This window comes from Mustelus asterias, chromosome X (assembly GCF_964213995.1).
Source record: "Mustelus asterias chromosome X, sMusAst1.hap1.1, whole genome shotgun sequence".
NCBI lineage: Eukaryota > Metazoa > Chordata > Chondrichthyes > Carcharhiniformes > Triakidae > Mustelus > Mustelus asterias.
The window spans coordinates 15,068,605-15,080,929 of NC_135834.1; the positions used below are offsets into that span (position 1 = coordinate 15,068,605).

A 12,325-nucleotide genomic window follows, 5' to 3' on the forward strand; every position below is an offset into this window, starting at 1 on the left:
TGTATAAAATCCTTTCAGAGCCAGACAAAGGATTCAAGCAAGAGGCTTGCAGTGGAGCTTGAGAAACAAAGTACAACATTGTTGGAGCAGGAGGCATAAGGAGTATATATTCTACGAGTCGCAGTGAGGGTTAGCATGTTTATAAAGATTCATTGGGCAAGCTGTGACAAGAGCAGATTCTAAAGCCTGGCCAGGGTATGCTACATTTTGGGTTTATTATTCCCTGGCATGTTGTACAGCATGAAGTTAGTTGTGCAAAATTAATTATCTTTCTTTGATAAAAGTAGAAATTGTTTTATGGAGGTGTGCAATGACAGATTTCCATGTCCATTGTTGGGGATGGGTGTTGCAGAGGCCAATCGTGCCTTTCTGCTGCTGCAGCTAACTTGCCAAAGCGGGATTTGGCCCTTGCACAGTAGTGCTATTTGGTATCTAGTAGGAATGGGAGAAAGTTTAGCTGTAAACCTTTGGCTCAGTGTATACAATTAGTAGGTTTAGAAAATGTTCATTTTTTTTGACAGTTGGCATAGCTTGCTGACCTACTTGTGAAGCTGTTCTAAGTTTGAGTATTGTTTAAAAAAAAACACGCTGTCAAAGCTTTTTGTCCTGCGCTTATCAGGACAATTCACAAGAATATCAACTGTAAAAGGAGCAACAGTTTATACTTTGGTTGGCAAGTGGACTCTGGCAGCGGTGTTGCCATGCAAAATGCACCAGTTAACTGATGACTGACAGTTAGCTGCTAAGTTTTGTTTCAATTCAAATAGGCAGGTTGACTCTGGTCATTGCTCTGGGGAATGAATCAGAGAATGGCTGTTGTCTACTTTGTTTAGTTGAAACCGGTACAATTAGTGACATGTTCTTTTTGTCTGCAAAGAACAGGACCCTGTGTATTATTGTATCCGGTCATCAGTTAACTGGTGCATTCTCCATGGCAACACCTCTACCTATTGAGTCCACTTGCAAACCAATAAGCGCACTCTTCTTGTGAAGTATAAATTGTTGTTCCCTTAACATTTGGTATTCATGCGAGTTGTCCTGATGAGTGCAAGACAAAAGATTTGACAAAGTATTTTTTCAGCAATACTCAAGTCCATACTACTAAACAACTATTTGTTCAACATTTGTTGTAGAGCTTTTGCTCGTTTTGTTTTGCAATGCTAGTGATGCATCAAAGGTGACCACCATATTTTGAACATTGTAGAAAGCAAGAATAGTTGATGTCAAATATACTTGATGCCACAATATTTTCTTTCCTTTTCTCTCTTTCTTCCCTATATTTTCCCAGCACCCTTCCTTAGTCCTTTTTGGGTATGATTTCAAGGACATTGTATTTCTGGTATTCCATCAGAAATGGCCATAATTTAAAGCCTAAGTTATTGCCTTCCACAATAAAGGTCGGCATCACTGAATTCGAGAGGGAATTGGATGATTAATTGAACAGAAACAATGTACAAGGGTACGGGGTAAAGGCAAGAGAATGGCACTAAATCATCATACTCTTTTGGAGAGCCAGTGTAAACATGGGTTGAATGGCTTCCTTCTGTGCTGCAACAATTCTGTGATCATTGTGGAGCTTGATTCCTCCTTGTTTGCTTTGCAGTGAGAGTTGCTAAATAGCTACTCGAGCTAGAATCCCAACTGATTTCCCTTCTCGAGCCCAAGGCCAATGGCTGCTTGATTGAAATTGATTGTGAATTTGTTGGGGACTGAACCTGCCAACTTTGGGTTTCTGAGGCATATCCCTATACCAGTTAGCATTTCACTCAGCCATTGGGGATGCACAAATTTATGTAGCTGTACCTTTTCATAGAATCTTGAGCACTGAAGGAGGCCATTCAGCCAATTGTGCCTGTGACAGCTCTTCAAATGAGCTGTGCAATTAGTCCCCCTCCTGTGCCAGTTTACCTTTCTAATTCATTACCATAAGACATCGGAGCAGAATTAGGCCACTCGGCCCATCGAGTCTGCTCTGCCATTCAATCATGGCTGACTTTTTTTTTCTCATCCCCGTTCTCCTGCCTTACCAAACGCTTCCATCACTTCCAAAGATATGTTTTTCTGTTCTTCTAGATCCATGCAAGTGGGACCCCTGTGAACTGCTATGGCATTGTTGCCTTGGGGAGCTGGGAGTTATTGAAGTTCATACTGAAACTGACTAGGGGAGGAGACATTTTTCCAGTCCCTCTTGATAGATGACTGCCTCATCTTCTCTCTGCTCGTGGTGGTTTGTCATAATTCCTTCTGAGCATTGTTCCATCTAAGCGACTCAGCAACCTGGAAGTTCCTATGCAAGCCAAGCACAAATCAGTCCCTTTAATTTACTGTATGGCTGCACAAAGCAGTTTAAAGAGCCCACACATTTAAATAGGTTGCACACAACAAAAAATAATTAGTAGGGACATGGCCGTAAAGACAGGTTTCAAATTCTGCTTCAGAAGCTTGAACCCACAATCCAGGCTAACACTGTTAATGCAATATTGTCAGAGGTGGTGTACTTTTGCACTGGATGTTAAACCAAGGCCATGAATGTGAAAGATCCCATGGCTGTATTTTGAAGATGTGGAGATGCCGGCGTTGGACTGGGGTAAGCACAGTAAGAAGTCTCACAACACCAGGTTAAAGTCCAACAGGTTTATTTGGTAGCAAATACCATAAGCTTTCGGAGCGCTGCCCCTTCGTCAGATGGAGTGGATATCTGTTCTCCAACAGTGCACAGAGACACAGAAATCAAGTTACAGAATACTAATTAGAATGCAAATCTCTACAGCCAGCCAGGTCTTAAAGGTACAGATAATGTGGGTGGAGGGAACATTAAACACAGGTTAAAGAGATGTGTATTGTCTCCAGACAGAACAGCTAGTAAGATTCTGCAAGATCAGGGGGAAAGCTGTGGGGGTTACTGATAATGTGACATAAATCCAACATCCCGGTTTAGGCCGTCCTTATGTGTGCGGAACTTGGCTATCAGTTTCTGCTCAGCGACTCTGCGCTGTCGTGTGTCGTGAAGGCCGCCTTGGAGAACGCTTACCTGAAGATCCAAGGGCTCACGGGCATTCAGCCTTGGATCTTCAGGTAAGCGTTCTCCAAGGCGGCCTTCACGACACATGACAGCGCAGAGTCGCTGAGCAGAAACTGATAGCCAAGTTCCGCACACATGAAGACGGCCTAAACCGGGATGTTGGATTTACGTCACATTATCAGTAACCCCCACAGCTTTCCCCCTGACCTTGCAGAATCTCACTAGCTGTTCTGTCTGGAGACGATACACATTTCTTTAACCTGTGTTTAATGTTCCCTCCACCCACATTATCTGTACCTTTAAGACCTGGTTGGCTGTAGAGATTTGCATTCTAATTAGTATTCTGTAACTTGATTTCTGTGTCTCTGTGCACTGTTTGAGAGCACATTTCCACTCCATCTGACGAAGGAGCAGCGCTCCGAAAGCTTATGGTATTTGCTACCAAATAAACCTGTTGGACTTTAACCTGGTGTTGAGAGACTTCTTACTGTATTTTGAAGAGCAGTGTCCTGAACAATATTTATCCTTTTAGCCAGCATTGCTTAAAAAAAATCTGATCATATTCCTGTTTGAGAAACTCTGTAAATTGCCTGCTGCTTTTCCTACATTGCGACAACAGCTATACTTCTAAATACTCGATTGGCTGTAAAGTGCTTTGGAATACCCTGAGGTTGTGAAAGGTGCTATATAAATGCAGGTTATTTTCTTTTAGGAAAGGGAACTTGGCATCTTTATCCAGTCTGACTTCCTCATGGCTCCAGTTCAACACTGTTTTGACTCTTTAATATAAAAAGGCAGCCCACCACTACCTAGAGATGAGCATTAAATGGCTCTTTGCTCGTGTTGCAAATGTCCTGGAAATAACTGCCTCTCACCTGGTGAGAAATTGGAAATCCAATGCTGACTAAGGTCATTAAGTAAAATCTTCTGCTCAGGTTTTTAACTCCCCGCTGATTATGCTGGCAAATCTAAAACCATCAACTTGTCCAGCAGCAAAACGAACAACTTTTTTTGTGCATATGTTGCTTGTGAACTGCTGCTGGATACATTGGCTGCACTTTGTTGCTTGGTATCTGGAGAGATTCTAAGTGAGAATATAAAGTTGGGGGAGCATTCTAGTGTTGCCCTCCTAAAATGGAAAATACAAAGTTGAAACTTCTATTCGCTGGAAATTTGAAACCAGGTCATCCTAGTGCTACCAAGTTATCCTAGAGTACACTTTTTCATTTTGGATTGCACGGTGTAAAACCTTGTTTTATGTACTAATTTAATTTGATAAGTGAAATCCTTAACAATTCCCTTCATTGTTCTTCCTTTTTCCTTATAAGGAAACCCTGCTGTTTTATCATTTCCTGCTTCAGTTTCCTGACTCTGCTATACCCTGAGGGAAGAAATGCCTGTACAAGTTGTAGCATTAAATGATTGCAGCTGCCTAAGTAACTCAAAGCACTGGTGACACGTATGTGTGTGTGTGTGTGCGCGCACTATTTCCTGTTTGCAAAGCAACAACAAAACTTTTAATCCATCCTGTGGGCATTTGTTTTCTGTAATGGGTTTCAAATTCTGTCTTCTTGCAGAACACTGAAAATCTTCCCCCGACTCTGAGGAAAGGGACATTGAGCATCTTGAAAAAGAAGTGGGAAATACCAGAAAATCCCTCGGCACAGCCAGTGCCTCAAAAGTCGCCTGTCAGAATTAATCGTTCAGATTCCCGGGCTCAGGTTGCTTCTGTCAGCCCAAAAGCAGACGCCAGCTTTGTGCCTCTGAGTGAGTCGGATCAAAATTCGGAGACCACCATAAGAGTCAAGTCTCCCAGGAGCCCAGGGGTCTTGAGCAGATTTCCTTATCCTGGTATAGAGAGTGAAGGCCAGGCTGAGTTAAAGATGGAAAGAATGCTTGTGAAAGAGGGGAACGAAGTGGAGAATGGAACAGCACAAGATTTGACAATCTCCCCTAAAATCGAGAAGTTTAATGTCCCACTGAACAGCTTGAAGATGATGTTTGAGAAGGGGGAAGTAAATGTTCAGTCCAAATGCAGACACCATGAAATCCCAGTCAAGGTAAGTGTGTTTGCCACAAGTCATTTGTTTGAATTAAGGCTTCCTTTGCGCACAATTCATCACTCTGAGCTCAAGTGTGTGTTCAAGTAGAATAGTTAAATATAGACCTTGTGGCTCCAAATTTAGAATTTGTACTGGTTCAACTGTACTCATTGTTTCAATTTTGAAGTAACTTCTTGAAGTAATTAAGAAAAGCAGTGGTCAGCTTTGTCATTTGATGCTTTTCAGAAATAAAGAAAAGAGGAGTTTGTGCAAGCAGCCTGGGCTGCATCATTTTCTTAAAGCACAGCATAAGTGTCTGGAAATCCCACAGTTGAATTCTAGCTATAAGCTGGTGTTTGTTCACTTAATTTTAAATTTGGAAAAGAGGGGAAAATATATTTTTAGTTGCTCCAAAAGAAAACACTAGGAATACAGACTGCCAGAGTACCAGGATCAGTCCCTTGTCTGTACTGCATTAGCTGATTTTGGTGTACCATTGACGATGCCTGTGGGCTGGGACAATGAAGATAATCCAGGGTCCTCTATCTTGGAGGCTATCTGGTGATGCTACCTGGAGAGTGGTCGTATGTAGATGCTGGCTACCGTCAGTTTGTGATGGGTTTTCCTCAATGTAACATAGACTGTGCATACTTGGTGTTTAAAGCCCATATCCTCTGTGTAACGTGGGGTAGGGATGCTGGTGCCTGCAGGACAGAAATATCAAAATGACTTTCCACCACCTTGAAAAAAGGGATGCAAATGTTTTTTGGATTGCTGGCTTAAACATGCAGAATGATTTTCTTCCTTTCCTCTCTCCTCTCTGATATGATCGCCTCTCCCTTTTCCCAAAGTTGTTTGCAGATTTGGGGGTTATAGTTCATGGACATAGATTGCCTTCCTCTCTCTACTGTGTCCTTGATGATTTTTCTCCATGTAGTTGGGGGAGCTGGGGTCAGTTGTAGTGCCCTTGCCACAACCATAACCCAGCTGAGATCACCTAAGACGAGCCCAATTGGGAATTTAAGTTTTCTGATCTTTGCTGTATGGTTCTAGATTGTTTGAGCTTTTTGTCGCCTTAATTGTGTAAAGTAGAATTTTGTGGACTATGTGAATGAAAGTGAAAGCTGTATAATGCCTTTCAGGATGCCCCAAAATGCTCTACAGCAAAATGAAATGCTTTTGGAAGTGTAATCACTGTTGTAATCTGTGAAATTTAAATTTCATGTTGCCATTAATTTGCAGCTCAAGCCACTGACATTTGGTGGTTGAATTTTAAGATTTCTTTGCAGTAAATTGAAAGTGCTAACCTGTCCCTTTCCACCTGCCGCCCATGAAACAAACCAAAGAGGGAGAAATCTAGGCATCAATAGAGCAGTGCTGCTGGATCTTCATGAGCTGTTCTAATTAGTTTGGGGTATTTGGAAAGTTGCCTGCATGTATATTTGCAGGCTATTTCTTTTCACAAAGTTGGTCTGTGGGAGAAATAGAAAGCTAATATTTTCAGCATGTAAAGCTCAAGTTTTTTGCTCATTACATCTGAAAACTCATAGTAAGAGATCGGCTCCAAGTGGATTCTGGTTACCTCCTAAAGTGAGGATGGGTTTTGGGATAATTGGCGTGCTACTATATGTACCGTTTTAAAGCCCAATGCGGTTTTGCAGTTGAGCGGAAATTCGGCACTCATCTCCATTTTCTCATGAGTTTTTGCAAGAATCATGAGAACAACAGCCTGCTGTGTAGAGAACAGGGCTGAGTGCTCTGATGAACTGTTCTGGGTGTGTATTTTGTTCTGTTCTCTGTTCCCTTGAACGTCCTTCAATTTGGCCTCACGTTACACTTAGCAAATCCTTACGCTGAAAGCTCAGTGTTACAAGCACGAGGACATCAGTCCACCCCAAGCAGCTGACCACAGTTCCAGAGGGCCTATTATTTGTCAGGAGCTGATTATCTGAGGTTCCACTGCACAATGTATTGGAGTATTTAGAAATTACTGATACCAAATAATTTGTTAATGTAACTATTTGATGACTTTTGGATCTATTGAGGATGTATGATATAATCTTCAATTTAAATTTTTTTAAATGTCGCTTATTAAACCTATTATCTTAATTATAGAACTTGTAGTATGAAGCAAAATGTTTTAAAATTAAATGAAAGCATCTTGACCTTTTGTATCAGTAACATTTATGATATGGATATATTATTTTGTATCATACAGTTGGTGCAACTTCATGAGTAGTCTAGTCACTCTTGGAAGGAATTTTGCTTTTACAAATTGTGTTGGGATGGTTGGAGCAGCCTGACATGAGTGTAGGATGCTAAAGTTCACGCACCAGCCTTTCCTGATGCTCAGAGTTAATGGGTCTGAGCAGTGCCTCAAAAGGGATGGTTCTCAGTGGCAGGGAGCCCATGTTTCTTGTATGAAGAGGAAGTGTTGCTATCAATAGTTGGTTTCTCCACGATAAATGCACCTTCTGTCAGTGAAGCAGTTGTTGTGCCTTATGCAGGTGATGGCCACTGTTCGTGTCTGATGGTCCACAGTGCAAGTTCCTGGTCTCTCTCGTGCCATGAAGTAGGCTACCAAGCGGAGGCTGTGCACTTGCCTACACAAGGCAAGTTTGTGAAATCTTGCTTTGTGCAAATTTACTGGTGAATTTCTTACCTTGTGACAATGACTATACTTGGCTGTAAACACGTCTGGGGTGTCCTGAAATCCTAAAAGGCACCATGTTACTTCAAATTTGTTCTATAAGCCACTGTGGTTGAGGGCAAATTGTCGGAACCTCTTGAGACATTTCAACAAGAAGAATGCTCTTAAATATAAATCATTTAATCACTCATCCTCTCATCCTTCACGTTGAGACTACCTTTGGACTGCTTTGCCAAGCTGGTTCGCGTGCTAGCCTGTTGGCACATAATCTGCATGCCCCCTGATCTAAGGAAACAATGTTTTCTTGAGACCAGGAAGCAAAACTAAGCTTTAACAGTGCAGAAACAGTAGCTGGGAAAGAGTCTATAATCTCCCATCTGATCTGTCTGGTTAAACCGCATGGAAGGGTACTGAAGGGAGAAAGTGTTTATCACTTTTTTTTAAAAAGTCAAATGATTCACATGGTATATGCAGTCATACAACGAAACACTAGGCTCTTTCTGTCGACTCATCTTGAGCACATGATTTAGCTTTGCAGTTACTACTTGCTCACCCTTAAATATCTTTTCTCTTTCGCTGGGTGGGGCATGAAAAACTTCTTCCAAACTTCACTGTAGAACTAGGTTAGTGTCTTAGTCTTTTGATATGTTACTTCACTTGGCGACTGCTGTGTTTGTGCATGTTTGGCATTCCGTATCTTTTCAAATGGCACCGAGCTGATATGAGGGTTACCTAGAGATCTGGGGAAATTTGATACTCTGATTTAGTATCTTATAAACAGTTCATATCCCCAACTTTCTTGCTGATGGTCTGTTTAGTTGTCAAACTTTTGTCTGTACTTTTTGTCTTGAAATTTAATCCCTTTATTCCTGCAAGGAATGAGAGTTGCATGCTTTTAATTTTTAAAACTTCACGCCGACCCCTAAAATCAAATTTCCGCAGCTGTGAACCAACTATCCTGGTCTCTGACACCCCAAATGGTTTTTGATCACTCGGCAAAAGCAACTCCTGCAGTAACATGCTTGGTAAACGTGCCATGTATGATATGCAGCCATAGAAACCAAAGGTTCTGTTCTTAGTTTTTGCTGTGTTAGGTGATCTTCACCAGGCACTACAATAGCAAGGAGAGAGATTAAACCAGCCAGGGTTCTCCATCCTGATTTGTGGTGCAGGGATGACTCTGGCCAGAAAATGTGTGAATATCAAGTGAGGACAGAATTAGATTTTGTTGTGATGTTGTTGGGACCAGCTGATAATTGTCTGACTCGGGGTCCCAGGTCTTGTCTGATCATGAAGGTCATCAGTCCCTCGAGATGTGGATGACTGCTACCAGGCATCATGATTTGTCTCCAGGTGTCTCAGCAGGCTGATTCTGGAGCTATGAGTCTTTGGACATGGCGAACAAGAGTTGCCCTGAGGAAGAGGAGTTCTCAAGCCAGGTTCTACTTGCTCTTTGTTTTGCCATTGCTTTGCAGCAGGGTTTATCTAGTCAGTTTCTGACTTGTGTAGCTTGTTGAGTGAGGGGCCACTGCATGGTAGTTTGTTACAGGTTCCTCTCCTGCACTGATTTATCTCCTTTTTCAGTGGGGCCTTCAGAGTGCCATTAATGTTTTCTCTGCCTTCCTTACATTAAGGTGCTATCCTTAAATTGTGAAAAGAGGATCTGCTTTGGAAGCCAATTATTTGGCATGCTGTGCCACAGTGCCCAGACGTCCGGAGCTGATTTTGCATGATTGTGGCTGGGATTCGGGAGGAATTGGCTTTGTTGTGGGTGTAGAGTTTGTCCACCTGTCTTACCACTTGATTTTGAGTATCCTGCAGAGATGCTGCTGATGAAAATCCTCCAGTGCCCGGCTGTGCCTTTGGTATGTAACCCAAGTGTTTCTGTCGTATACAAAGGTGGTGACAATAACAGTGCTGTAGACTAAGCCCCTTTTTCTCTTGAGGGTACAGTTGCGCAATTTTTGGAAGGCTGTGCAGGTACAGCTGATTCTGTGCTGGATATTCTCTCCCATGGTGACCTTTTGAGGATGATGGTTGCCAAGATTTGGGAAGTGTTTGGCTTAAGTGCCCCCACAAAACACAATAGATTGCCCAATGAGCCTATTGCTGTAGGGGATTGAAAACAGTGGCACAGTAGTTAGCGCTGCTGCCTCACAGCGTCAGGGGCCCAGGTTCGATTCCCGGCTTGGGTCACTGTCTGTGCAGAGTCAGCACGTTCTCCCCGTGTCTGCGTGGGTTTCCTCCGACAGTCTCAAAGACAAGCTGGTTAGGTGCATTGGCCATGTTAAATTCTCCCTGTGTACCCGAACAGGCGCCGGAGTGTGGCGACTAGGGGATTTTCACAGTAACTTCATTGCAGTGTTAATGTAAACCTACTTGTGACACTGGAACTTATTCTGAGCCTCTGAATTATTCTTCTCTATTAATTTTATCAATTCTGGTCTTTTAATTGTAATGACATTTTACAGTATTTTGCAGGAGCTGAAACTCGGGTGGGTGGAGGAGGAAGATGACCACTGAATGGGGGAGGGAATTAATTAACAATCTGATTTGGTCTACCAATGTAACATTTAGTTTTAAACAAAATGTATTTACCCAGCAATGTTTCTAACAAATTCCAGATCACTAGCATTCGTGTATTGTTTTTGTGATCTAAACACAACAGTGCCATTTCACACTTAAGGGCATTAGCAATATCCCAGGTGCTCTCTTCTCGCCTAGCAGATGAATATGGAATACTAATAAAATAATTAACACAAATATTTAATGTCTCTGTACAGCTGTTAAATTAGTCATCAGTGCTGGATTGTCTGAAGATTTTGAGTTCCATAAACAGCAATGACTCTCATTTAAGGCATTTTACATTTGAAAAGTGCACTGCAAATCTGCTGACCTGATGAGTAAACACAGTAAGAGTTTTAACAACACTAGATTAAAGTACAACAGGTTTATTTGGTAGCAAATGCCATTAGCTTTCGGAGCGCTGCTCCTTTGTCAGATGGAATGGATATCTCATGAGTAAGCCAGTGTTGGTAATGAAAGATATGGAAGCTGGTGAAATTGATCTTGCTTTCCCTCATTCTGAGAGCTGTCCCATAGACTAGTCAAGTAACAGTCTGACGTAGTCATCCTCACAGTATCGTACCTTACAAATACTGTCCCAGGCACCACCATCCCTAGTTATGTCCTGTGTCACTGGCAGGGCAGAGCTGGTGGCATGATGGAGCGAGTTGCCCTGGGGGTCCTCAACATTGACTCTGGACCTCATGAAGTCCGATGGTGTCAAGTCAAACATGGGCAAGTAAACCTCCTGCTGATAAATCAGTGCTCCTCTATGTTGAACACTGCTTGGAGAAAGCATGAAGGGTAGCAAGGTCTGGGTAGAGGACTTCAATGTCCATCTTCAAAAGTGGCTTGGTAGCACCACTACTGACTGAGCCAGTAGAGTCCTAAAAGGACATGGCTGCTAGATTGGGTCTGCTGCAGGTGGTGAGAACGACCATCACAGAATTTAGAGCCAATTTGATTCACTCCCCGTGATGGCAAGAAACTGCTGAAGGCACTGAATACTGCAAAGCCCCTGACAATATTCCAGCAATAGTATTGAAGACCTGTGCTCTAGAACTTGCTGCACCTCTAGCCAAGCTGTCCCTGTACAGCTGTGATACTGGCATCTACCTGACAATGTAGAAAATTGCCCAAGTATGTTCTGTGCACAAACAGGACTAATCCAACCCAACTAGTTAAAGCCCCATTAGTCTATTGTGGATTGTCAGTAAAGTAATGGAAGAGGTCATCAACAGTGCTATCAAACAGCATTGACTTGGTAATAACCTGCTTGCTGATGCTCAGTCTGGGTTTCACCAGGATCACTCAGCTCCTGACCTCATTGCAGTCTTGCTTCAAATATAGACGAGCTGAACGCCAGAGGTGAGGTGAGAGTGACTGTCCTTGACATCAAGGCAGCATTTGAATTAAGTATGGCGTCAAGGAGCCCAAACAACACTGGGGTCAATGGGAATCTAGTGAAAAACTCTCCGTTAGTTGAATGTGTACCTAGCACAAAGGGAGATGGTTGTGGTTGTTGGTGGTCAAACATGTCAGCTCCAGGACATCACTTGGAGCTTCTCCGGGTAGTGTCCTAGGCCCAACCATCTTAAGTTGTTTCATCAATGACCTTCATTCCATCATAAGGTCAGAAGATGGACATTCACTGAATGTTCAGGACCAGATGTGACTTCTTGGATACCGAAGCAGTCCATGTCTAAATGCAGCAAGACCTGGATAATATCCAGGCTCGGCTGACCAGTTGCAAGTAACATGTGTGGCACTCAGGTGCCAGGCAATGACCATCTTCAACAAGAGAGACTGACCATATAAATGCTGTTGCTGCAAGAGAAGGTCAAAGCTAGGAATCCTGTGGCAGGTAAAAACTCGCCTGAATCCCCAAAGCTTGCCTATGATCTACAAGGCACAAGCCAGGAATGTGATGGAATTCTCTCCCCTTACCTTGAGTGCGGCTCAAACAATTGAAGTTGACACCATCCAGGACACAATTGGCACTGCATCCACAAACATTCACTCCCTCCACCACTGGCACACAATATC

At 42.7% G+C, this 12,325-nt stretch overlaps 1 protein-coding gene across 2 annotated transcripts in view; it reads left to right on the forward strand.

The window, feature by feature from the left end:
- The window catches only part of lima1a (LIM domain and actin binding 1a), a 127,644-nt gene that overhangs the window by 78,169 nt on the left and 37,150 nt on the right, over positions 1-12,325 (forward strand). For both annotated transcript variants that reach the window (XM_078200968.1, XM_078200967.1), the window contains exon 5: positions 4,600-5,082. In XM_078200968.1, the coding sequence (XP_078057094.1) occupies positions 4,600-5,082 (483 nt within the window). The remainder of the gene's footprint in view (positions 1-4,599; positions 5,083-12,325) is intronic.